The 27,929-nt window shown below is 38.2% G+C and overlaps 1 protein-coding gene and 1 long non-coding RNA gene across 3 annotated transcripts in view; one reads left to right on the top strand and one right to left on the bottom strand.

Annotated features, from left to right (window-relative positions):
* The window catches only part of LOC129421799 (uncharacterized), a 95,060-nt gene extending 90,442 nt beyond the window's left edge, over positions 1 to 4,618 (top strand). The window contains exon 4 of the long non-coding RNA XR_008637168.2: positions 3,746 to 4,618. This is a non-coding gene — a long non-coding RNA (uncharacterized lncRNA). The remainder of the gene's footprint in view (positions 1 to 3,745) is intronic.
* Positions 4,619 to 11,576: 6,958 nt separating this feature from the next.
* On the bottom strand, positions 11,577 to 18,697 carry LOC129421777 (protocadherin gamma-A6). 2 transcript variants are annotated; one of them, XM_055177314.2, is made up of 5 exons: positions 16,102 to 18,697; positions 15,895 to 16,008; positions 14,059 to 14,117; positions 12,652 to 12,767; positions 11,577 to 12,217 (listed from the first exon to the last, which is right to left on the bottom strand). In XM_055177314.2, the coding sequence occupies exons 1-5, from the start codon at positions 18,412 to 18,414 to the stop codon at positions 11,889 to 11,891; spliced, it is 2,931 nt and encodes a 976-aa protein (XP_055033289.1). In that variant the 5' UTR covers positions 18,415 to 18,697; the 3' UTR covers positions 11,577 to 11,888. The 2 variants fall into 2 exon arrangements, with proteins under 2 accessions (XP_055033289.1, XP_055033288.1); XM_055177313.2 differs by having other exon boundaries at positions 15,895 to 18,696.
* Positions 18,698 to 27,929: the final 9,232 nt, after the last annotated feature.

The following is a 27,929-nucleotide window of genomic DNA, read 5'->3' on the forward strand; positions in this document are numbered from 1 at the left end:
CTTCAAAAGAGTAAATATAGTAAATTAGGTCTACTGTAATTTTTATCTGAATTTGTAGGTGACTACACGCATCCAGAAAAAATGCTGTAACCATCAAAATAGAAAATATAGAGGAAAAAAGCCTTATTTGCATAAAGGTACTATTTTTAAAATAAACTTTGTTATATAAGAATAATTTTATTCGTCAGTCTGGAAACCCTTGTTTTTTATACCAACACGCTGACAGACAAGACCGGCCCTTAGAATGTGAAGTTATCATTTAAATGTTATTTAAATTAAGTTTTTATTACCTGTAGAGTAGATGCAGCAGAGTCGCTGGTCTCAGTCATTCCGGTGCTCCTCGGTATACTTGACACGATGTATCTTGCGCCCTTTGGTACAGGCTGTCTAACCACCAGCTTTCCTTTCCTCGTCTCCGCTAGAAATAAACTGTACCAGTAGGCATCGTTAGAAACCAAAGTGGAGTCCGCGATGGTCGAGTTCCTCTCACTGATAACACTGTTCCTGCAAGAAGGAGCCGCTTTACTGGGCTTCGGTTTCTGACACTTGAGAACGATGGTGACCAAAATGGTGATGAGTAACAGAAATGACACTGAACCCAGTCCGATCACCAGATACAGATTTAAGTCGGAGAAGATGTCATATTCCAAAGGCACCTCAGTCATGTCAGCATAAGATTTAAGTGCGGTCTCCACCGTAGACAGTTTGATGGTGACTGTAGCGGAGAGCGCGGGCTCTCCGTTGTCCTTGGCGATCACCACCAGCCGCTGGTGACGCGAGTCTCTGTAGCTGAACATTCTCATGGTCCGAATCTCTCCGTTGTACTGATCCAAGCTGAATAACGTAGCATCAGTGTTCTGAAGAAACTGGTACGTGATTCGTGAGTTGTGCACTGAATCAGAGTCTATCGCAATGACTTTGGATATCAGAGTTCCCTTATCGGTGGATCTCGGGATCTTTTCCTCAACCACAGAGCCGTGCGCGCGCCATGGAGACACTATAACAGGCGTGTTGTCGTTCTGATCCATGATAATAATGTGAACGGTCACGTTACTGCTGAGCGCAGGGACACCAGAGTCTCGGGCCTCGATGTGAAAAAGAAACTCCTTCTCTATCTCATAATCAAACGTCTTTAGCGCGTAAAGATTACCGTTCTCTGGATTAATGGAGAATAGCATGGACATGGAGGTGTTCACTATTTCCTTCTCTATTATGAAATAAACTAGATATTGATTTTCATGAAGATCTGGGTCTATAGCATTCAAAGCGCCAAGTAAAGCTCCAGGTGCGTTATTCTCCATAACAGGTATCGTGTAGAAAGACTGAGGGAATTGTGGCGCGTTATCATTCACATCCAGCAAATGCACCGTTATAGTTTCATTATCATATAAGGGGGGGTTCCCTCCATCAGTCACAATCAACGTGATCTCGTATTCCGGGACCATTTCACGATCTAAAGGTTTTGATACCAATAATTCGTAAAGATTATCCGATGATTTATTTAAAACAAACGGCAACAGCCTGTTCATTGTCAGATTCACTTTTCCGTTTTCCCCCGTATCTCTGTCACTAACAGCCACCAAAGCTATAACAAAGCCGACTGGGATGTTTTCGTCCACAGTATTCTTAAGAGATTTTATTGCTATTTCAGGATAGTTATCATTCATATCAGTGACATACACCGTTACTCGGCACTGACCTGCAAGTGGGACGGGGCCGTTGTCTTTAGCCTCAACGAACATCTCAAATATTTTCATATCTTCATAATCAATAGTGCCCTTTACTGCTATATCGCCTGTGTTTGCATTCAAAGAGAACATCTCTTGCGTTTTCTCAGAAGTATAAAGGGTAAATGAATATGTAAGTTGTGCGTTTAAGCCTTCATCAGTATCAGATGCGTTTAATTTAATAACGAGAGTGCCAACTGGAGAATTTTCACTAATGTTAAGAGAATAAACTGCCTGGTCGAACTGAGGGGCGTTGTCATTTGTGTCCTGAACGCGCACAATAATACTAGCTGTGCCAGAGCGCGCAGGGACTCCGCCATCAATTGCAGTTAGTATTAGATTATGAATGGCTTTCTCCTCCCTGTCTAGAGCCTTCGTTAGAACCAAATCGACATATTTTGTTCCGTCACTTCCAGAATGTATATCAACATTAAAGTGATCGCTTTTACTTAGTTTATAGGTCTTAACAGTATTAGCACCAACGTCCGGGTCAAAGGCGTTAGGCAAAGAGAATCTCTCCCCGGGTGATGCGGACTCTGAGACATCCAATTCAATTTTGTCTCGTCGAAAATGAGGCGCATTGTCGTTGATGTCTGTGATGCCCAGTTCAATATTAAATATTCGCAATGGGCTTTCAATGATTAAGTCTAACTTTAGAAAGCACGTTGTGGTTTTTGCAGGACACAAATATTCCCTGTCGATTTTCTCTACAACAGTTAGCTCACCAGTCTTTTTATTAACATCAAGATATTTCTTATTATGGAAAATATCAAGTTTTACCTCTCGCTGTGCTAGTCCACTAATATCCAGTCCCAAATCAGCGGCTAGATTTGCAACAACCGACCCGCGCTCCATCTCCTCTGGTATAGAATATCGCGTCACAGACCAAGCCATCTTGCAAAGTACAAAGAAATACAGAATCCATCGAATATCTGCCTTCATCATGGACATCCTAAGAATACAGTAAATCACTCTTATAAGATTAGTCAGATAGACGTGTTTCTCCTCAACAGTTATTTTCAATATCTTTTTCAGATGAAAACCTATAACGTATAATTCCTTTAACGTGCTTCTGCAGAAAATGCTGCTGTTCTCAGTAACACAGGGTTTGTGGACTGTAATAACGACACTTCAAAAAAATCTCATGCCATTTAGTGGCCAACAGCGACACGCTAAGGCAATGATGAGCCAGAAGATGTTCAGAGAGGGGGTTCATACAGTATATCTAAAGCACCTAAATCAAGAAATGGAGTAAAAATACATTGAACACATTTTATGTAAGGTAAACATAACACAGTTCAGAACATTTTATACAGTGATGATATATATTAAAGAGAAAATGGAAAAGTTTAAAATAAGACCATGCAAAAGAATATAAAATATTCAGCACCACAGGTCCGGACAGCGACAATTGAATAATCTTCTCTAAGTTGCTGTCCAAGACGGAGGTGCTGAATTTTACATAAATCAAGAGCTCGAGGGGTGGTTTTTAGGGCACTGATGTATTTTAGGATATGTCAGTGCAAGATATTTTCACTTTGGACAGCTCTTACATTTATTTTAGTCTAGAACTAGAATCCCTGTCCGGAAAACCAGCCCTAAAAGTTCCCATCATGCACTAAAGCATGTTTAATTCGGTGGTAAAGATTTAAAAAAATAATTACTATTTTAATGCTTGTGAGTTTTAGTTTTATGATGTTGTCTCTGTAAGTTATATTTTGTATTTACAATTGTTTGTAATTTAAGTATGCTTGTTGATCCTCACCATGATGTGCTGCTAATAACAAAGCATTCATCGGAAGCTGTTTGAATAGTTACTTGACCAGTGTTATGGTTTCTTTTAATTGAATATAATAAAATAAAGTAAAATTAAATTAAAATATTTAGATAACTTCATCAAAGTAAATTTCTGAGTTAACTCAAGGACATAAAAACTCAAGTTTTTAAGTTGGTCCAATTGCATTAAATTTGATGCATTAAAAACTTTGATGTTTTCTCAAACTCTCTTTCTGTCCCAGGTGTCATCGAGATGAGTAAGAGTCTGACAGCACTGGAAATCTGATGGGTTAATAACTTTCAGGAAAGTCCTTCATATGTTTCCTGCTGTACCTCTGCAAATTATTAATTTTAAATATCATCCTACACCAAAAGCAGAACAAAAGTTTAATAACAGCATCTCGAAAAATAACAAAAAACTCACTTTATTATAATTAATATCAAAGTACATCCACTTTATTTATACTCTAATATTTCACATTCAAGTGTGACCTACTTCAGAAATAACTAACAGTCATTCAGATTTGATCATCTTATTGATCTTAACCAACACTATCTGTCTTGGGTCAGACTTTTTAACTCAAAGCATTTATGTGACCCTGTCTGTGAAATTCAGCCCTTACGATGAGATAAATGAGCATCAAAGCTTGATTTTAATCATTGATTTCACATAGATTTGACATGATCTTACTTAGTATATTAAATATATCAAGGTTATATTTTTACAGAATGTTGTTTACACTATTTAGGATAATTTTATATAAATTACAAAAAAATGACTGTAGCTGGGTTTTAACAGAGAAAAACATCTTATAAATCTTATAAAAAGTATAGTTACATGCATTTGTATAAGTTTGTTTCTGTTATATTTATATACAACTATTTTAATTTAATGATCCAGTTCAATTTACTATAATTCCTTTTACATTTAATATTTAACTCTTTCTGGATGTTGATGTGGTGCAGTCGACCTCTAGTGGCGTTTTAAGAAAATGTTTCTCCCATAGACTGTATAAAACAGGTTTCTCACTTTACAATTCTGACTGTCTGTCTCTTAAGTTCACACATTCTCTGTTTAACTAAAATGTTCAAATAAAGCATATGTTAAAGAATGATGGAGTTCCTTTGTGTCCTTTGTATTTCATTTATTTTCTTCTTTACTACGTTTAGTTTATTAGTTGTATATTGAATATTCATTTCATTCTCTTTATTAGCCTACTCTTTTCTACTTTTCAACATGTTGTTTAACTTTGTTAATGTTATTGTCTTCACAACATGGGTTTTCAATGGTCTCCATTTTAAGGTTTTAAAGTCACAAGAATGTTAAAGGATTAAAGAGTAAACTTTCACTTCATTGATATAGGCTAAGCTTGTGGAATAAAGTGCAGTTTAGTATACTTTGATAAAGTGTACTTATGCAAAGAACATACTTTTCAAATGTAAGTTAACTGTAATGTTTTCGACTCGCTAAATTGATATTATATGTAACAGATTTTAAATGTATCACAGATTGTGTTTATATTGAGTGCAATTAGTTGAACTTCTGAATAATTTTTGGAAGATTTAAATTACCAGTGCACTTTACAAGAATTTTATTTAAACTTTGGGAGATACGCTGTAAACCCTAATAAGATAACAGATTAAAAAATCACTTTAAGAGTGCCTTTAATTAAGATGAGCCCTGGCTAGTCAGGTGGCCTTTCTGTGTGAAGTTTGCATGTTCTCCCTGTGTCAGCGTGGGTTTATTCCGGGTACTCCGGTTTCCTCCCACAGGCCAAAAACATGCAAGTTAGGCAAATTGGAGATGCCAAATTGTCCCTCCCCCAACCTGTGTCTGGATTTACTTGTCTGAATAAACTTGTGTATGAATTAACTGTCTCACCATGAATATAGCCATAGATGCTGGAATGATGTAAATAATAATAAAGAAAGAAATAAAATACATCAATGCCATGTCTTTTAACTCAAAATGCACACAAGTGTTTTTTAGTAAGGCATATTTGTTATGAAATATGACTATGCCTAGTACTGGCTTAAGCTATAAATCCTGTCAGGGAAACCACCCCGTAATCTCAAACTGAGTAAAACTAACTTGAACAGCTTGAGCAATGTCCCAGCGATGACATGAGAATTAAAGACACTGGTCATGAATTGGACTTGCGTTACTGTCAGTGATGACTGTGAGGAGCCATAAGCAACATCCCCAATGAATGAATGAATGAATGAATGAATGAATGAATGAGAGACTAATCACAAACTAATCCATGTCTACAAACATTAAGAGATAAACATTTTCTGGTATATTTTATGTATTTGATTTGTTCATTCATTTGCTTGAAATAATTTAGCATAATTATTACATACAAGTAAACTTTTGTATTAATTTCTTTATGATTTTACTTTGAATATAGACTGAGGAAAGGTTTAGTGTCAAATTATGTTTGTGGTTTGATTAACTGTACACTGAAAGTAAAATCAGTTATTCACTGTATGTTGTTCTTTAAAACACAAATGAAGATATTTTTAATGAAACCTCCTATGAAAGTCCATGCGCTGTCAGAAATAAAGGCACAAAGGTACCCCTTGAAAAAAATGCACCATTGAGGTAGATATATGTACCTTTGAGGTACCAATATGCACTCTTTAGGTAAAAATGTATACTTTTTGAGAGGGTACCACCCCAGTGAGAGCTTTTGTACCTTTAATTCTGAAAGTGTAGAATAATATAAAGATCATAAATGTGGTTTAATCCAAATCTTCTATGTGATCTCTTTACAGCTGAAGTTCAATTAACAGAATTAATTTATTCACACACACACGGCACATCAAATACAGTAAACATGAAAGCCAGAACATGTGGCAGCCTAAAATAAACCTTATTGGATCTCACATCACAGATTTAGTTGAAAAAAACAAGTTCATCATATAAAACGATCGTACAGTATCTTCAGAAAACTTGAATTAAATTGTTCATTTGCATGGATTAATTAAAAAAAAAACTCTCTTTGATCTCCTCTCAGGTTTTATTAAAATATCTCACATTTGGGTTTGGAACAACTTGAGGGTAAGTAAAAGAAGACAGAATTTTAATTTCTGGGTGAACCATCCATTTAACATAAGTGGTTATGCCAATTATTTAAGAAGGCTCACTGCGCAAAACCCAGACACTTCCATGGGCAGACACAGAGGAAGGAAATGACAAACAACGGTATCCCTGCTGTACATCTCATTTAATTTACTTGAACAATCTGCTACAAATAAACATTTGTGGATCTACCATTCTCGTACAATTACATAGAGAGTGACGTAAGTGCAATTGTTACAACGTACGTCATTGGTGGGTTGTTGTAACACCAGCTAGAAAACTCTATTTAAACACAAATAATTCAATACTACTCTAGTAAAGGTGGGACATTGTGCATATGTCTATAATAGATAGAAATCGACACATTCATTCATCCAAAATCCTTCTTTTAACCAGTCTTGCATTATGCACAAATGCATATGAAAAGATCTTGCAAGGGCCGCACAATTAAGAAAAATATCATAGATGTCAACAGTTTCCCCTGATGTGTATTTGCAGTCAGCATTTTGAATAATTGAATTTACATTGTTTTTATTTCATTATCATTGTACTTGAGGCTTAGTGTAAACATATTTTCAAACCTAGCTATCAGTTCCTAGTTGTTGACATGTTTTTCTACATGACAGTTTTTCTACAATAATTAAGATCATATAAGGGTGGTTTCCCAGACAGGGATTAGTTTAAACGAGGACTAGGCCTTAGTTTAATTAGGAAATATAACTAGTTTTAACAAGCATGCATTACTGAAACATTACCTGTGTGAATTTTAAGGCAAAACAAAGGGCACTGATGTATTTTAAGATATGTCAGTGCAAGTTGTTTGCAGTTTGGACAGCTCTTACATTTATTTTAGTCTAGGATTAGTCTAATCCCTGTCCAGGAAACCACCCCATAAAGTTGGATTTGGATTTCCGGGTTAAGGTGGGACATATCCTAAATCTGAGCATAAGACCGGCAACATTTCGAAATATAAGTGTATGACCAAACACTTTATCGTCCTACAGTTCGGATATATTCACTTAAAGTGATTAGTTTATTGTGTAAAAGTTGTGAATTTAAATTAATGAAACTGCATATACCTCAAAGTTTAGCACCTGTATCGTGGATTAGTGGTGCGTAAACAGGATGATACGTCACACAAAACCTATAAAGCGGAAATGTTTTAAGGGCTTTATAAAAATTTTACAAAAGGTGACATTTGACATTTAAAAACAAACTTTTCCTTTACCTTAGCGTAGTGGCAGCCGGCTGGTATGCTTCAAACCAGGCGCATGCGCACTTGCGCAGAACTCGAGACGTTCAACACACACCAGTTCATTAGACTATTTACAATTTATTTCAAGAAAATCAGGCAGACTGTAATAATGATTACAGATTATAACATTTCGAACCAAACCGGAGGATAAACATCAGAGACTGAAGTTGTCATAGAAACATCAGCAAGGAAGCCATTATCCTTCAAGGTCAAACTGTAAAGCACTGGGTTAGAAGTCAAAGGTCAGATTCTAATAGTTTATAAAACAGTCAGATAAACAGTACAAGTAATGTGCACAGTTTATCGTGATTGTGGCATGAATAATTAAAACCACTATAAATTACATTGCGTTTATTATTTTAGCAGACGCGTTTTTCCAAATAATATTGCATTTAACATGTAATATAGATAAACTAACATAAATTGTGTATGTACAGTAGATCTACATATGTAGGTGTTTCCATATAGCTGCTCAGCCAATCATGTGAAACAGACAGGCGAACGTCACGTTGCGTAATTAATATTTATGAGCAAAGTTCGCTACGCTGCTGTATTAAAGCTGCCATTGTTGGAATGTGTGTCTGTAATGTCTAATGTCTGATCTGCAGTCAGGAGGGAGACATGTCGAAATTGCTCATCTCCTCACCTCCGGGTTGCGGGTCCTCGGAGAGATGAACTTCGATTTAGAGAAGTGTGTTAGCGCCACGGAGACCGTTTCTTCATTAACGTTTGTAATCGGAAAAGACACGCGGCAGAGATAATTAGCCCTCTCGAGCTGTGATACTAATCTATTGACATTCTCAACTCGTGTCCCCGGGAAATGAAAACGGAAAGGGCACGAGAGTGATTGCGTCCAGGTGCGGCATTTCCAGGAGTTGCCACCCGGTCTTTAATTAAAGTGATATTTAGACGAATGAGTTTTGTGTTTGTTTAGGTAATGACACGCTGCTGTTCTCCTTGGTAAATGTAAGAAAGCTAATTTGCATATGTGCTCTGCGGAGAAGAGAAATGCATGGGACATGTTTTCCTTTGTCCTTTTCTCAAGACTCAAAATGAATTAAGACAATACAATGTAGGTTAACAAGCCCATATTATATATTCATCAGCATTACAAAGTAATTACAGGAGCTTATAGTTGCTGCCTACTGAATAGTGTGTGTTTAATAAGGATTTACAAGCTATTTACACTACATTTACGCATTAGGCAGACGCACCTTACATTGCATTACAATGTATACATTTTGTATCAGTGTGATTTCCTGGGTTTGAACCAATGACCTTTTGCGCTGCTGACGCAATGCTTTGCTAAGCTCTACAGGAGGACATTAAAGTGTCTATGCATACAAGAATACTGCACTTGGTCCACTTCTTGTACAGTACTATGCACAGTTTAGGCAAAATGTGCAATAAGGTCTGATTTGTTCCTGATCTGTGCATGACAGGCTGGATTAACCTTACTTAAGAAGGTTAATTCAGGGCAACTATAAACTTTTCAGTGATATTAGTCTCTTTTTTTTACCTCAGTTTTGAGTACTTCATCAATGCAGACACTATAAAATAAAGGTGCTTAAGGAGTTTTTGATAGTGATTGTTATAGAATAACAATTCATGGTTCCCCTTCTTTAAAGAACCATTTCTTTCTTACCCATTTATAGTCTGGAGAACCATTTTCAGATATAAATCATCTTTTGTACAGCAGAAAGAATTTGTGGATTATACTGTGCAGTAATGTGAATACAGCCTATTTGATCAGTTCAAAAACAGTTTTTTCAGTGCAACTTCAGTCAATATTCAATAAACAACGCAAAATATTTAATTCAGAAAAAATATTTATTTTTATATTTTATGTACACATTAAGAATGATGTCCATATCCTGATCTTCTTTCTTCATGAGGCAGTGATGTGCATAAAGCAAATTTTAATGGTTCCTCTGCAGTATTCATGTACAGATAAATAATACATTTCACCATTGTGTTCATTTATAAGCACACGTGAAAGGCATGATAATGATCACATTTTGGCTGAAATGATTGTCAAAGTAATAGTAAGAAAATAGAATTATCATGATATTAAGGACTGCATTAGATATCAGGCCTGGCACCTCTCCTTTATTTGCTGCTTTAGTGGGCCTGGCATAACCAAGCCAAGCAATCACACTTCATTACAAAAACAGCAACGAAAAACACATGAAGCTTTGTTCTATCACTAAAATAACAGGACAAAGAAACAAGTAGTCAATCTCTGCTTCTCTCCACTCTGAGTAGTATAAATGAATCAAAGTTCCTTTAAGCTACGTATATTATCAAAAATATCAGACAGATGATCTAGTCCAAAACAACAGGCTCAGTTTAACTAAATAACTCCTGACATGATGTCCATCCTGATTATCTAGGTCTGTAAATGTACTACAAACACAAGTGAGAATTGAAAAGTGCACATTGTTTGTTAGTGCTGACCACACTGTGACATCACTGACGTTTGGCCTTCTGTCCATCCCATTATGAGGAGTCTTACATAGTCCTTTGACTTGCAGCAAAGTCTAACCCAGCTGCTTATTCTGGCTAAGAATCTCTCATTTACAGAAGATGACAACTAGAGTTTGAGTTTTATGTCTCGCTTTCAGGCGGGTTAATTTGACATAGATGATACCACAATAACAGACCAGTGCAAGGGACATTTAGAAGATGGCTTGTTGGTCTCTGCATGTGAAGCTGTTCAAAAAGCCCAGATTGGTTTTAATTCAAGTTTTGTGATTAGCGTTTTGTAGTAATAACTAGAATTTACAGCAGAAACAAAGCGGGATATACGATCCGGCACTCTTAGATAAAACAAGGTATAAGAGGATACAAAAGTTCTCATTGGGGTGGTACCTTTCAAATAGTACACTTTGCAGTGTCAGAGTTTAGTGTTAAGTGAACCCTTTCAATGTGTATGCAGCTGGCACGTATTTTGACATGACATGCGATGCATATAGGTTTTCATGATACACCGAAAACTTATTTTGACATGACTAGCCACACACATGACACACATTGGTACCTTAGAGGTACATATCTGTACCAAAATGGTACATATTAGGACTGTTCTAAAAAGTACGGTTCCGGTGACAACTTTTGTACTTTTTTACGAGTGCACTCATGAATCAGTTGCTTTTTTTAAGCTTAAAGACACTCTTTTTGAAAATATGCTCATTTTCCAGTTAAACATATAATTTTTCCAGTTTTGGAACCCATTCAGCCGATCTCCGGGTCCGGCGGTACCACTCTTAGTGCTATTGAATCTGATTAGACCACCAGCATCCCACTCAAAAACAACCAAAGAGACATTTTTCCACAATGATATTACGCAGCGCCCGAAAATAGTCCCCTTAGGAACTTTCCATACCAGGAGACTATTTTGGGGCACTGCGTAATATCATTGCGCCTCCTGCAGCCATGTTACAGCAGCGAAGTCCTTGATTATTACGCCAGAATGAGAGTATAGTTCCTAGTCATATCTGCCTAGAAAATAGCAACTTTTAATTTTCGGTCGGTCTTAGTACACATTTTAAATAGGAAAAATATCCAAACTCTTTGCTTATTTTTGAGTGCGATGCCAATGGTCCAATCAGATTCAATGGATTGTGTTAAGCTATGCTAAATGTGGTAGCGCCAGACCGGGAGATCAGCTGAATGCATTCCAAAATGGTAAAAATCAAACTCTAGGGGAGCTGGAAAATGAGCATATTTTCAAAAAAAGTGGAGCGTCCCTTTAAAAAGGTTTAAATCTGCAGATCGTGCAAACCCCTTTCATGATTTTGTTCCCTAGCATACTGATCAAAATAAAGTTGTGCTGCAGTTGAACTATATGATTTCAATTTCCACAAGTGCTCTATTGTGTGCAAAATGCATTAGAAAGTATAGAGCATCTGCAGGTGGTCAGAGGGCATCATCTGAGGCTCAGAGGATGAGTGCTATGCTTTGGTCATAATAATGAGTCACGCTCCTCTTTTTCTCCATCGTTTCATCACTTGTCCTCTCTTTCACCATCAGAACTCAAGTTCTTTTATTCATTATACAAGTCATTATTGATGACCTCTGTCCCTGTATCATCGCCGGGGTCAAAACTGTTGGGGGAGATGAACCTACGTTTCTTTCCAAAGGTGGAGAATGAGTTGTGGACATCGAGTTCACTGCGATAGCTTGGGCGAAGGGTACAGAAGCCGGATGGCGTGCCGGGGATATAGACGTTGTGCTGGTAGTCCGGTGGAGGGTGCGCGGGGACCTGCGCCGTGGCCTGCTGTTGAAGATGATGGGTGGGATTGTGTGGTGGAGTGTAATGAGGGGTCCACACTCTCTGAGAAACCCCACGTGCTGGAGAATTCATCCGGTACTCTGTAGGTACAGAGAAATACGAGTGAAACTATTCATGTGGAATATTTATTAGAAGCTTTATGATCCTACTGGAAATCCATTAAAATGCAATCAGTGTTTTGTTTAATTCATTGTCTTTAATGAGTATGAAATAAATATCTCCAGTAATCGCTGCACATACACGAGGGATCCTATATTTAGATTTGTGTAACATTGCAAAGTCCTTTAAAACTGTTTTTTTTTATTATTATTAAAAGTGTATCAACTTCTATATTCATTATCAAACTCTGGCACTTTAATACAGAAAATATTCACATTTTCAGTGTTAAAATGCTTTGGATAGTTTAGATTTTTTGTAAATATTTCAGCAACATGATGTTAGTGAACCGGTGCAGACCGACTGGATACTAAAGATCAAAATGATTAAGTCTAATTTAAGTGATGTGCAACCTCACCTCTCGATCGGGTTCCCCAGGTCCAGTACTGTCCTGTAGCCATTTGACTATAATTTTCTGGTTCTGCCTGCATGGCCTTTCGCATTAAAGTGCCATCCATGTGTGTAGAGTTGCAACTACAAACAAATAAAGAAACATAAGACTACCTGTGGGACATAAGACTACCTGTGGCATACCGGCATGACATTTTAACTGCACAACAAGTGAAAAACATGATGCTGACAACCAACAGCATGAACAAAATAAAGGGATAGTGACATAATTGCCAAGTACTGCAAGATAGAGCAGCGGGCAGTCATTCAAATTGTGTATGTATAGTTTATGGTGCATACAGTGTTCCTGTAGCCCACGTGTACTCTCAGAAAAAAAGGTAAAATAAGGTACAAAAATGAATAATGAAGTTAAAACAACTTGGTTTTGCAAGTCAATTTAACCTACTATTTTAAGGTTTGACCTTGACATAACTAGTTGAAGTGGTTTAACTTATTTTTTTATGTAAAGGAATATATTATATTTTATGTAAAGGAATTGTTCACCCAAAAAATTAAAATTCTGTCATAATTTTCTCATCCTTATGTTGTTCCAAACCTCTATGAATTTCTTTTTTTCTGATGAATACAAAAGAAGATATTTTGATAAATTATGGTAAACACACAGCTGATTGTAACCATTGACTTCCATAGTAGGAAAAACAAATTTGATGGAATTCAATGAGTACCATTAACTTTGTGCTTACCATCATTTATCAAGATATCTTCATCATTTATCACAATAATGATTATATAATAATACAATATTATACAATAACCATACTTTTTTCTACTATGGAAGTCAATTGGTTACAATCAGCTGCGTGCTTACCATCATTTATCAAAATATCTGCTTTTGTGTTCTTCCAAAATAAAATAAAAAACTCATACAGAACAACATGAGGTTGAGTAAATGATGACAGAATATTAATTTTTGGGTGAACTATACCTTTAACAAGTTATGTTGATTTGACAAAAATGCTGCATTTTTACAGTGTACAGTTTTGTACCTAAAATGTGCATATTGGTACCTCAAATGTACCAATAAATACATACTAGGACCTTTTTAAAAGTTATCAGAAGTCAACCTTTTTGGTAAAGCATTGCATAAAGGTCAGCGGGTTGATCCCAGGGAACCTACTTTTATGTTGAAATAAAAAATGTATAGATTGATTGCACTGTATGTCACTCTGTATGAATGCATCTGCAAATGCATTATATAAATAGCCTATATAAAAACAGAAGCCTGTGATATATCCTCATAATGAAAATGTATAAATGTTTTATGAGGTGTAGTTTTTGGTTATGGTTATAGGATAGAAAATAATATTACCTCATATAAAACCAAATGAGATGAATAGAAAAGTGTGTGGTTTACCTTTTAAGAGAAGATGTTTGGTTCCTCATGAGTGCCCAGTCTGTGTTTGCTTGCTTCAGCTGCAACAGACATAAAGCAAAAAATGAAATTAAAAATATGAATAAATAAAGTTTATATATCTTTAAGACTTTATAGTAACTTTAAAGACTATAAATGACTGCATTGTGCTTATCTGCCGGGATTTATCCTAATATTCATTACACATAACAGGAATACTCTAAGCCTCCATGTGGACAAAAGTGTGAATTACACGTTATTTCTATCGGAGCTGATGAGATTGGACCGATGACTCCAGTGTCACGGTGTCTCTTTCATCCTCTGAGACGAGACGCGCGGGGGTGGACGAGGAGGAAAATGGGGGAGTTATTTATTCCATGTCAGAGAGAGAGAGAGAGAGAGAGAGAGAGAGAGAGAGAGAGAGAGAGTATGGATTCCACGCTCTATTAATTCGCTCAGAGACTTTTATAAGGAGAGCGCATGTAAGCTTATTATTAGATCCGTTTTTCAAAATACCTCCCGTATATAATTATAAAACCGACACACGATTTTAATCTTCAAAGGCAGCCGCAGAGGGAAGGAAATTAATTTCGAAAACGCATTTAACTGTCCGACGATTTCAAATTTAATTTGAATTCGTGTTTTATTTTAGAAACCACCGTGCGTTTGCATTTTCCACGGTTTCCTCCGGTGAATTTATAAAGAAGTTTGGAGCTTTAATATATTCCCAAATGAAATCCTGTGTAAGATCTGCCCGATAGCCTCTTTCCACCAGTGGTTGCATAAAGAGCTCTGCATCTCTTTGAGCCGAACTCAAACCCTCAAGGGCAGAATTTGCCTTTTTGAAATATGCTGGCCAGTGACCTGCAGGAGACGACATCAGGGGTACAAAAGAGGCTTTCATGAATATTCGATTTGATACTTTAAGGCCATGAAGTCTAAGGACATCGCTGACTTTAACTCCCTCGTTAATTTATTTCGATTTTATTCTTCACATACGATATGAAGTTGGTGAAGTTCACTGACCCAATGCAAGGTGACACTTCGCTCTCCAATAGGTCACCCTGACTACTGAACGATAACTGATGCTAGCACGCTTACAGTTCTCAGATTGACGTTTCCACCTAGTGGATATTAACAGAATCACTCTGTAACACACGCACACACACAACCTCTTCATCCTTGGTTGTCATTCTACGAGGGCAACTTGACCGAATCTACAGGCGCGACACGTCTCCATCGGCCCATGCTCTCTTCCTAATGCTTCCATTTCCCTGCACCATTATGGATCAAACTAGTCCGCGTCCGTGTGCCTTTGTGTATAATTAGCTTGTAGTGTCCATGTGTGTGTGTCCTTGATAAACAGTTTACAGGTTGGGCCTTCATAAAACAGAGAAGATAGGGAAACTAAATGTAAACCCTCGGGATTGTTTGGGTTTATACAGAATAAGTTAAATGCATTAAACTACAGAAAAACTAAATGCAATAATTTTTCTGCGTACTTGTAAAAAAAACGTTTAATTCAAAATATATATTTTAACAGAGAATACTGGAATGGAGGGAAAAAACATGCATTGTGAGGTCGCCAGGGAGGATGTTTTCGTCCTTACGCGCATCTTAATCAAGGTCATTGATGGCATCATATGTCATAAAATTCAATACCCTTCCGTTTTACTTTGAATATTTCAAAATAATCGATATAAGCAATCTATTTTACAAATATGAGACGTGTGTCGGAGTTTATTGTTCTAATAAAAAGTAATTCTAACAAATAAACATTAACTGACAGATTCAAGGGAGGGAGGAGAGAGGCGAGCATAAAGGCAGATGTAGTTTTACCTCGTTCGGTGTTGTCGCTCCGTTATTCACGGATGAGCAGCGGCTCTGGGAGCTCAGCGCCAGGTTACCCGCTCCTTTCGTCGCGTTATTTCTCGGCGTACTGGGACTGCAAGGCTTAAGAAACGTAAAGTCGCTCTTTGCAGATTCGGGTGTCAAACACACTTTGTAGCAGTAAGCTTGAGAAAGATTTCCAGGATTACTATTTACCTCCACGCAGTTCGTAGGTACTTTCGCGCCAGTGGAGATCTGTAGATTAAGGTTAGACTTCTTAAAAACATCGGTAGGCGGCTCTGGTTCAAAGCTGCAGCAAGCGGCGCTGAGCGATGACAGCGCGTAACCGCTGAGGGAGTCTCGATCCTTGTAGCATTTCACAGCCGCCAAAACGATTATGACCACGAGGAAGATGAGCGAGACTGTGCTCAATGACACGATTAAATATAGGGCTAGATTAGACGGGGGCTGGGGGCTGAGCGAGAGGTCGCCAAAGTCGGACAGGGACTCCGGCACGCTGTCCACCACCGACAAAATGATGGACACGGTAGCCGAGAGCGGAGGCTGCCCGTTGTCCTTGACAAGTATAACAAGTCTGTGCCTGATGGCGTCTTTGTCCACAAAGCGGCGGATCGTCCTTATCTCGCCGGTGTATAACGCGACGCTGAACAGTCCCGGATCGGTCGCCTGAAGCACTTGATATGAGAGGCGCGAGTTTTGCCCTGCGTCCGCGTCTAGTGCCGTGATTTTGGCCACAAGGTACCCCGCGTCCACTGATCTGGGCACCATCTCAATAGCTACGGTGCCGTTTTTCGGTAACGGGGATAGGATGACCGGTGCGTTGTCATTTTGATCCAAAACAAAAACGTTGACAGTCACGTTGCTGCTAAGCGGAGGGAAGCCCGCGTCCTGCGCCTGTACGCGGATCTGGAAGTTTCTGAGCTGCTCGTAATCAAAAGAGCGAAGCGCGTAGATGTTCCCGTTATCAGAATTGATTGAGACGTACGTGGACACGGGCATGCCCTGAATCTGACCCTCCAGTATGGAGTAGGACAAATAAGCATTTTGGTTAGAGTCCTGATCGACTGCCGTCACCGAGCAAATGGATGCGCCCGGGGCGTTATTCTCGGTCACATATACCGTATAAGACGGCTGAATAAAACGAGGTGGATTGTCATTAATATCAGACACTTGAACCAGAATCGTTTTCCTGGTGGACAGCGGCGGTGAGCCCAGATCTCGCGCAGTTAGGGTGATGTTGTACTCGGCCACAGATTCTCTGTCGAGAAACTCGCTGGTTACAAGTGTGTAATAGTTTTTGAAAGAAGAGTGCAGCTGGAAAGGCGCGTTACCGGGAACCTGGCAATCGACGGCCCCGTTCTCTCCAGAGTCACGGTCCATTACACTTATCACAGCTATCACCGTGCCCGGTGGCGCATCCTCTTGAACAGGTGTTGACACAGAGGTTAATATGACCTCGGGCGCATTGTCGTTCACGTCTAGAATATCGACCAGTACTTTACAGTGCACAGCCACGGCTGAAGGACCCTTGTCTTTCGCCTGAACGTAAAGCTCGTAAACGCTGGCCCTTTCGTAGTCCACTATTCCTTTCACCCGAATCTCACCTGAATGAGAGTCCACGCTGAACAGCTCTCGCACCTTCAGAGGCGCGTGCCCGCTGAACGAATATGTAATCTCACCGTTTGCTCCTTCGTCCAGGTCGGTGGCGTTTAGTTTGAGCACGAGCGTGCCTCTCGGCGCATTCTCTACCAAGCTGACCCGGTATACAGACCGGTCAAATACAGGTACGTTGTCGTTGGCATCCAGCACAGTGACAGTAATCTGTGCCGTGCCCGAGCGCAAAGGTGATCCACCGTCCACGGCCGTGAGCACCATCTCGTGCGCCTTTTGTTTCTCCCGGTCTAGCGGCGCCTGTAGAACGAGTTCGGCGAATTTGCTGCCGTCGTTACGGGTCTGAATGTCCAGCGCAAAGTGTTGATTTGAGCTCAGCAAGTACGAGCGCAGAGAGTTGGAACCCACATCAAAATCCTGCGCGCTCTCCAATGGGAACCGGGAGCCCGGCGCAGCGGACTCCGTGATCTCCAAATTAAACTCGCTCCACGGGAAACTGGGAGCGTTATCATTTACGTCTAAGATTTCAACTTCAACCCGGTACAATTCCAAAGGGTTCTCAATAACAACTTGCAAGTGTAAAAAACAAACAGGACTTTGTTCACAGAGCTCCTCGCGGTCAATCTTTTCATTCATAAACAAAATTCCATTCTCCAAATTCACCTCTAAATATTGTTTTCTTGCCCCGGACACAATCCGAAATCTCCTTGAAGATAATTTAGCCACGTCTAAGCCCAAGTCTTCGGCTATATTCCCAACAAAAGCCCCGTGTTCCAGCTCCTCGGGAATTGAATACCGGATCTGCGCCAAAACCCGGTCCAGTGCGCACGCACACAGAAGCAGACAGACAACCTGCCCGGTCAACGTCCAGCGCCTCCTCGAAAGTCTCCAGTCCATTTTCTCCAAAGCAGAAATTCTCAGCAGCTAAAAAGGCGCTGAAACATGTTGAGTTGTACTTAAAAACTCAAATTTGTAAAGAATACTAACACAGGACCGACTTATATTGCAAGATTCAATAAATAGATTTAAAAAGTTCATATATTGATTAAAAACGTTGACATTCATAGCAAATTTGAGTCCCCTAGTGTCGTGCACCTCGAGCGGCACAGACAGTGTGTCAGCATGAGAGCAGCGCGCTTTGATTTTCCAGTGTGTTAGACGCTTTGAGTACTGTGTGAGTCTTGGGAGGGAGGGAGGTGATGTGTGTGGGGGGAGGCATCGTATTGGTGGACGGTGACATTAGAACATACAGCAATTATTTCTGTAACTCGCGAACTACCAGGCGCGCAAAGGATTAACAAACTATCCGAATTAATACATGTAATCTATTATTTTGCTGTACACCCCCCTCCCCAAATAAAAAAATATTGGCATGTTTGAAGTTTTTTTTGTTCCTTAGCTATAGAACGCATAGGTTATAAGTTTTTGCATACTAATATTTGCTCCTAAGGCATTTGTGAATTCCACCATGAAGTTTTTATATTTGCCTATGTTTTGTCAATGAAAATATATATATATGTATGTGTGCGTGAGTAACCAGCATCCCTCTACGACTCTAATGATAAAAGCATATGCTTATATTTAGTAAATATAAACATAAACGTGTTTTGCCATTTTGTATACAGACCTAATTACACTCTTAGGACCCAGATATATAGTAGCCTACACATGAATAAAAACGGTCAATATAATTGGTAACTAAAAACAACAAAACTATTAGTTAACAAAATCAAACACATGTATGTCAGATGAAAAGACATTCATGATGGAAAACCACGAGGGAAAAACTGTGAAGAACACAAGGGGTTAAATTACGCAACTTGCATAGTCAGCACGGAAGTGGCTGGATAAACTCCTAAGTTTTTTAGTAGTGTGATATTAACACTGACATATTTTTGTATGTGATCCTTCGCAGGATATATGTGTGTGCGTGCGTGCGTGCGTATGGACATAAGATTATGAATTGTTGAAGTTACTGTTTTGATGAGACAACGCCGAATTGTGTCTTCTGATCGAGTGACACATGTTTTCAAAAATTTAATCTACATTTTTCAATGATAATCCTCTTGACTAAAACCAATTTTTATAGACGAACATAATCGGAGAACGCGCAGAGAGAGAGAGAGAGAGAAAGAGAGAGAGAAAGAGAGAGAGAGAGAGAAAGAGAGAGAGAATTACGAGTTTATTGTTTGCATATTGTTTTGTAGGCCTAAATGAAATACATATTGACGACCGTAGATCCCTGACGAGAGAACTTTATAGCTGACCACAAACCAGAACGGTCTTTATTTGGTTTTAAATTGGTTTGGTGCACTTGCCAGCTGGTCAGGGAGTCCAGTGTGCCAACCAGCTAAACCAACTGGAAACCAGCATGGCCAAATGACAGATGACTGGGAGACATCGCAAACCTTGCTAAGACCAGCAAACCGAATAGTTTTTGTCCAGTATGAATACTATTTATCTGACACTTGGCATCTGACCCAACTCGTCTCTGTATTGGAGATGATATCCTTCAGCCAGGTTTAAATAACCACAGAACACAATCTGCTGTCAAACTTAAACTCCAACAGATGGCAAAGCTCGAGCAAAAATGATTACGTGAAAAAACAGCAGTTCCTCAGCTCTCGACTCCTTTTTAATTAACGGAGAGAAGGATTAGTGCTCAGCTATCCGGGATCAGCCGTTCTCCAACAGAAGAATACAAATGTTTTCGGATAAATAATCCCCGGCGCATTTCACGGTGCCCGTCACATTAACATGCATTACACCAGGCCATAAGCCCCGTTTCATCCATCGGCTTATTGTCCGCGGGCCACAAGACTCGAGAGTGCCATTACTTTCACCACGAGCTCAATTTGAACCCACTCACGGGAACCTTTCAAACCCTTGTTTGTCTGTGCCGAAGAATACTTCAAAAAAGAAAAGAGACAGTCGATAATAGGCCTGCCAAATAACATTTACTCATTTTTAAAAAATTAAATAAAGGGTCTAGGGTTTTTCATAGCGATGCCATACCAGAAACATTTCTGTTCCTTTCAGTCAAAGCTTCTATTTCTTCCGTACCTTTTAATAGTTCAAATAACCACTTTTCCACTGAATCACGCAACAAAAGGTCTTGTGGATGTTAAAGGTTCACGACTCAAGAAAAAAATTAAGTTTCTTTAAATGGTCTAAGAGTGTAGCGTAAAATACATAGCCTACTCAATACAAGCAAAATAGTAGTAAAAAGTACTGAGATCACATAGTGCTTTAAATCCTATCTATATTTTTATAATGCTGTTAAGTGTTTAATAATAGAAACAGTTAGAATATTACATTTCAACATTTCATGTAGCTCAACTTGTAAAGTATTGCGTTGGCAATACAAAGGACATGGGTTAAATCTAAAGGACACTGATGAAAGAAATGTAGAATGAAGGCACTGTTATAAAGCGTCTGTCAAATGCATATGATAAAAATAAAATGGAAATGTGTTTAACTATCAAAAGGACTTCTTATTGACATTTTTTGCATTTTTTGACAATAAAATTTGTTTTAAACCAACTGTTTAATTTCGCGTACCTAATAGTATTGAAGTCCCCAGTTCGTCAAAAAATGACGCGAAAGGTATACCCTTCGCGTCAACATATTGACGCATGGTCAAGTGTCGTCAAATATTGACGCCATGGGGTGAGACTGTGTTGGCGTATCACGTTCAAATGTGATCATTGAGCGCCCTCTACTGTTCTTTTCGAGGTATTACACTCACACAATCAGTAGACAAAGATTAGAAAGTTTATGAAAAGGTTAAGGTAGCAAATTTATTTACAAAATTATTTTGGAAAATGAGCTACATCGCATCAAAGGAAATTGATTTTATTTCAATATGCAAAAGATCCAAAGAAAACAGCTCAAAGCTGACTGCTGTTTAGTTATTAGGCTAATCTTTTGTTTAACTTTTTGTTTTTGATGAAAGCATTCTCCTGAGCTTTGATTCAATAAGCTTTGCGCATGTGTTATGTGTCATTTTTTTTGCCAAACTTACTTAAATTCTTCATTTCACTTAAAACAAAACACAACAAAACAGTAGTTTTCATCGTTATACAAATGCATTTTCACATGTTGTTTTACATTATATTCGATAAAAACCGAGACCTACGAATGCCCTAAAACATTAAACGTCGTTATAAAAAAATATTATTTTTATATCACCAATATTTCGAAAAACGTTGGACAGTGCCCGTGGTTCGATCCCGTGCCTTTGGTTTCCCGCTGGCACGAGAGGGTTATCTTTCAATTGATAGAAGTAACCACTGAGCTACACCAACGCACAGGACGCACTCCTCAAAGCGCATAATATAACACACGAGAACCCGGAAGACGACGCCTGCCGAAGACAAAACGAAACTAAATGACACATTTAAAGACAACAACATTATTAAAAAATAATAAAACAACAACAAAAACTTAACCACTGAGCTACACCAACGCACAGGACGCACTCCTCAAAGCGCATAATATAACACACGAGAACCCGGAAGACAACGCCTGCCGAAGGGAAAACGAAACTAAATTACACATTTAAAGACAACAACATTATTAAAAAATAATAAAACAACAACAAAAATTAAGAAATTAAAACAATTATAGACAAGTTTGCAACAAACCGGCTCATTGCACGGTTTTAGTTCGCCATCTGGTGGACAATAAAGGTTTGCACAGCTTTACAAAGACCAAAACGTGCTCACATTTTACAATAATAGTTAACTTATCAAGGAATTAACACAAATGTAACCTCCTATTCAACACTGTACCATAATACTATAGTATTTTTTATAGTGATTACAACAGAGGAGATTGTGGGACGTGATGATAAATAGTAGGGCTGTCAAAAGATTAACCGCGATTAATCGCACCCAAAATAAAAGTTTGTGTTTACATAACATATGTGTGTGTGCTGTGTATAATTATTATTTATATAAAAACACACACAATCATGTATATATTTTAAAAAAGAAGGTTATATTTATATATAAAATATTTATATTTATAAATTATATAAATTATATAAATGCATACAAATATTTCTTATAGGCTACATGAATGTGTGTGTATTTATATATACATAAAAAATGTACACACAGTACACACACGTATGTTATGTAAACAAAACCTTTTAATTTTGGGTGTGATTAATCTTTTGACAGCCCTAATAAATAGTTAATTAAATCTACTACTATCCAGAGGGCAGAAATAAACATCAAATATCACAAAGACAAACTGGCCATCCTACAAACCTGCAGTTGTCCCTAAACACTGAGATTAACCTACAATCAGTAAATGTGTTAACTGAATTGAACACAATTTTAAGTAAGCTATTGTTCTGAAGAAGAGTAATGTGGGTTTAAACATTAGTCTGCTAGCTACTGTACAAAAAAAAAATGTGAGTTTCTTTTACGCGAAATGTATTGGGAGGAAAACGCAGTTTACAAACTAAACTCAAAACAGTTACAGAAAATTCGCTATGTATGGCAAAACGTTACAGTTTTCCTATACAAATTTATTTTCACAGTTTGGCATAATATTTGATAAAACCGAGACCTACGAGTGACCTAAAACATTAAACGTCGTTATAAAAAAGATTATTTTGATATCACCAGCAATATTTCGAAAAACGTTGGACAGTGCCCGTGGTTCGATCCCATGCCTTTGGTTTCCCGCTGGCACGAGAGGGTTATCTTTACGGAGGATAGAAGTAACCACTGAGCTACACCAACGCACAGGACGCACTCCTCAAAGCGCATAATATAACACACGAGAACCCGGAAGACGACGCCTGCCGAAGAGAAAACGAAACTAAATTACACATTTAAAGACAACAACATTATTAAAGAATAATAAAACAACAACAAAAACTTAATTAATAGACAAAATAATAATGAAGACTGACAACTGTAGACAAGTTTGCTACAAATATTTTTCTCTAATTCAATAGCTACATTGAAAACATTACACGGTTTTAGTTCGCCATCTGGTGGACAATAAAGGTTTGCACAGCTTTACAAAGAGCAAAACTTAACTCAAATTTTACAATAATAGAAAGCTTATCAAGGGATTAACACAAATGTAACTATAGGAAATATCATCTTACAAAAATAAAAATAAATCAAAACTATGTCATACTTTATTAGTCACTCTTTGGTTACAATTGCAGAAATGTTTTTTTGAGTTCTCAATTTTTTTTATACTGTAGGCCTTTTTAAGCAGTTCTGGGCTCGTATTGGCTGATATTTCTTTACTTTTTTGTTTGTTTGTTTGTTTGTTTACAATGGACTCACACATTAAAGTAAGATGCTGAGAAAGTCTGCATACCGGCTCATTGTTCTGAAGAAGAGTAATGTGGGTTAAAACATTAGGCTACTAGATATGACGAGTCTATTTACTGTAAAAAAAAAATTGTGTGAGTTTCTTTTACGCGAAATGTATTGCGAGAAAAAACGCAGTTTATAAACTAAACTCAAAACAGTTACAGAAAATTCGCAATGTTTGACAAAAGTAGTGACGTTACAGTCGTAGTTTTTCTCTTTAAACAATTTCATTTTCACATGTTGTTTTGCATTATATTCGATAAAACCTGGTGACCTAAAACATTAAACGTCGTTATAAAAAATATTATTTTGATGTCACCAAAATTTCGAAAAACGTTGGACAGTGCCCGTGGTTCGATCCCATACTTTTGGTTTCCCGCTGGTACGAGAGGGTTGTGTTTTGGATGAGAAGTAACCGCCGAGCTACACCAACGCAAAGGACGCACGTCAAAGCGCAAAATATAATACACGGGAACACGAAAGACAACACCTGACGAAGAGAAAACGAAACTAAATTACACATTATTAAAAATAATAAAACAACAAAGACGACGTTAATAGACGACATTATAATAAAGACAATTATAAACAAGTTTGAAAGCTTTAGTTCGTCATCTAGTGGGTTTGTACAGCTTTATAAAGGGCAAAACTTACTCTAATAAGATTTACTTACACATTTTACAATAATAATAAACTTATCAAGGGATTAACACAAATGTAACTATAGGAATTATCATCTTACAAAAAAGAAATAAATCAAAACTATGTTATATTCTATTATCTTCTTTTTTGTAGTCACACTTTGTCTCGAAATTGCAGAAATGTTTATGAGTTCTCAATTTTTTTAAACAGTATTTAAGGAGTTCTGGCCTCTTGTTGGCTGATATTTCTTTACTTTGTTTGTTTGTTTGTTTGTTTACACTTAACTCAAACATTAAAGTAAGATGCTGAGTGAATCTGCACTGTAACTACAAAGGCAAGTTGAGTAATAGTATATTGCACTGTGGTATATTGTAATCCATGCAATGTGATCTGGTTGTATGCTGCACATTTTAATAAATGAAGTAAGAATGAAATGAGATCATGCAAGAAGTGCAAAAACAAGTGAATGAAGTGCAGTGAAGTGTGTTTGCTTGTGATGCATATCTTTACAAACATTACCAAAAACATAAATGGAAAAGCCATGGCTATCTGACACTGTTATTTAAGTGTTGTTATATTATAAATACCATAAACAAGAAGAGCGACAGTTTAAGTCAAAATACCTCATATTAAACACTGTACCATAATACCATAGTATTTTTAGGTGATTACAACAGAGGAGATTGTGGGACGTGATGATTAATAGTTGATCATATCTACTACCATCCAGCAGAGGGCAGCAAAGACCACCAAATATCACAAAGGCAAACTGGCCAACCTACAAACCTGCAGTTGTCCCTACACACTGAGATCAACCTACAATCAGTAAATGTGTTAACTGACAATATATTGTTCTGTTAACATGTGTCATAAGCTTAATCTAAATACATTTTTTAAAAGTTTACAGAGCGCTGACATGTCTGATGCTCACAGCTAACTGGTCCATAAAGTCATAAGGAATGAGATGCCCAATCAGATTATTGCAATTCTCAGTTATGTTTTCTCAATATATCAACTTTGTATTCGGTTGTTTCTCCTATAATTCAACAGCAAAAACAAATGTAATCTTGCATTTGATGAGAAGAGTTCATATTGAATTCTTTGAGTTGCCTTTGCAAACTTATCTTTGTAAATGTGAGCACAAGCTGGGACACTGCTGACATGCTCTGGAAGACAAAAGGGATCTCTGTTTTTTATCCAGAAGATAAATCGAACAGAAAATTGGCTTTCAACTTGCTCTCTAGTTAATCTTCATTGCTGTCCAAGAGAAACTATCGAGATTTTAGGGAGATCTCATCTCTGATTTTTTTTCTCAAATTTGCACATGAATCTGAGAGGAGTGTGTCTATGTGTGCACGGTATGCATATGTGTGCACGCTTGTGTGTGTGTGTGCACGCGTGTGCGCAAACACCCCCTGTGGGGTGATAACCTGTAATTACTCCACCAGATGTGTAAAGAAGCAGGGAGAGAAAGAAAGATAGACAGAAATAGAGAGAGAGAGACTGTAAAAGACTGATGGAAGGAGTTAGAAACTTCTAGTGAGCTGCTTTACTTTCTAATGTCTGTTTAGGTATATCTACCTTCTAATGCATCCTCCCAACAAAAATTAAACCTATGTATTTTCAATGAAGTTTGGCAACAGCTAAATAAATGAACCAATCTAAGAACTCTAAACTACAAACTCTATCCACCATTGCACAGCTCAACACAATGCATTATGGGATTGTGTTTTTGTGATGGATACATGTGCAGCATATCCTAAAAGGCAGCATACTTAAAAGCCTTTGTGTGTTGCCTATGATGCACTAATTTGTTGCCAATTTAGGTTTTGGAACAGACCCCCAAAAAAAGATATAGGATGGAAAATGGGAAATACACCTTAAAGAAACAACACAGAAAGTGGCCGACAGCAGAGAGAAGAATGAAGAGAAAGAGACATAAAAACAAAGAGAGAAAGAGAGAGAGAAAATAAATTCATGAAAAACAGACAAAGAAAAGAGTGAAAATGAGAATGGGTGTGGTGACATGGGAGGTGTTTCTGTCTGGGAGAGGTTAAGATGGAAGAATAAAGACCATCAGACAGACAGACAGAAAGGACGAGAGTTTCTTACACATGTTATTCAGCTGTGTAAACGGGCGTACGGCTGGTCTGGGCTCTCAGGTTGCCAGTGAAAGGGCTCATATTTATAAGAGACTGGCAGCCCCGACACCTCTTACACACGTTAATATTATTATTATTACTGAGCACTCAAATATGGAAAATGGCAGCAACCTGAGAGGCTGGGAGAGAAGTGTGTGTATATGTGTGTGTTCGTGAGAAAACGCAAGTATGTCTGTGAGAATATGTATACATAAGAGAAAGCGAAATGCTGAGCGAGGGATGGAGCGAGAAACAGCACAGTGCCTTTGGAAAAAAGAGGCAGCACAAGAAAGAGAACGGTTGCAGAAAGAGAAGTTTGGCATGAGAGAACGGAGAGAAACGCAGAGGTGTAACGCGATCTACTGAACATATTAGTCCTGTCAAAGAGAAGAAAAGTAGGAGAGGGTGTCAGACGCAGGCGCTTATTCCAGGACAAGATTATAAAATTCCCGCAAGAAGGGCACAGACATGTCGGAACATTCCGCGCACAGACGCATTAACCAAAAGTAAATTCTTAACAGGTGGGTGGGGCCTCTCATATCACTGACAGATCCTTGATTTCCCCCAGGGTCGTATTTAACCAATCACAGACCCGCTTTTGCAAAACAAGATCACAGACCCGTCCAACGGTGTCACTGAATATTAGTCAAAGTTCAAGAAGTCCAGCGTAACTGAGACTATAGCACATCAGAGAGGCTTGTACAGCAGAGAACGGATAGCTGTGTATGGAATAGTACACACTAGTGTTGTAGTTCTCAAGACCAGTCTCGGTCTTGAGAACGGTCTCAAGACCACTTTTTAAAGGTCTTGGTCTCGTCTCAGACAAGGAGGCCTCGGAATTTTATTCCAAGACCACAACTGATGGCACATCACAAATTTATTTTTTATCATAAATTTTATGCAGTTTCTCTGATGGCATACACACACGCACACACACGCACACACACACACGCACACACACACACACACGCACACACACACACACACACACACACACACACACGCACACACACACGCACACGCACATGCACAGTTGCACACACGCACACACACACACAGACAAGAAGTGCCTAATCATATGCATATTCCACATTTTATCATAAGTGTTTTAATGCAGTGACTTGCACTGGTCTTGGTCTTGACTTGGTCTCGGCCTGTCTTGGTCTTGGTCTTGACTTGGTCTCGGCCTGTCTTGGTCTTGTCTCGGTCTCTGCCTGTCTTGGTCTTGGTCATGACTTGGTCTCGGTTTAGGTGGTCTTGACAACAACACTAGTACACACTA

This window comes from Misgurnus anguillicaudatus, chromosome 16, assembly GCF_027580225.2.
Source record: "Misgurnus anguillicaudatus chromosome 16, ASM2758022v2, whole genome shotgun sequence".
Taxonomy (NCBI): Eukaryota; Metazoa; Chordata; class Actinopteri; order Cypriniformes; family Cobitidae; genus Misgurnus; species Misgurnus anguillicaudatus.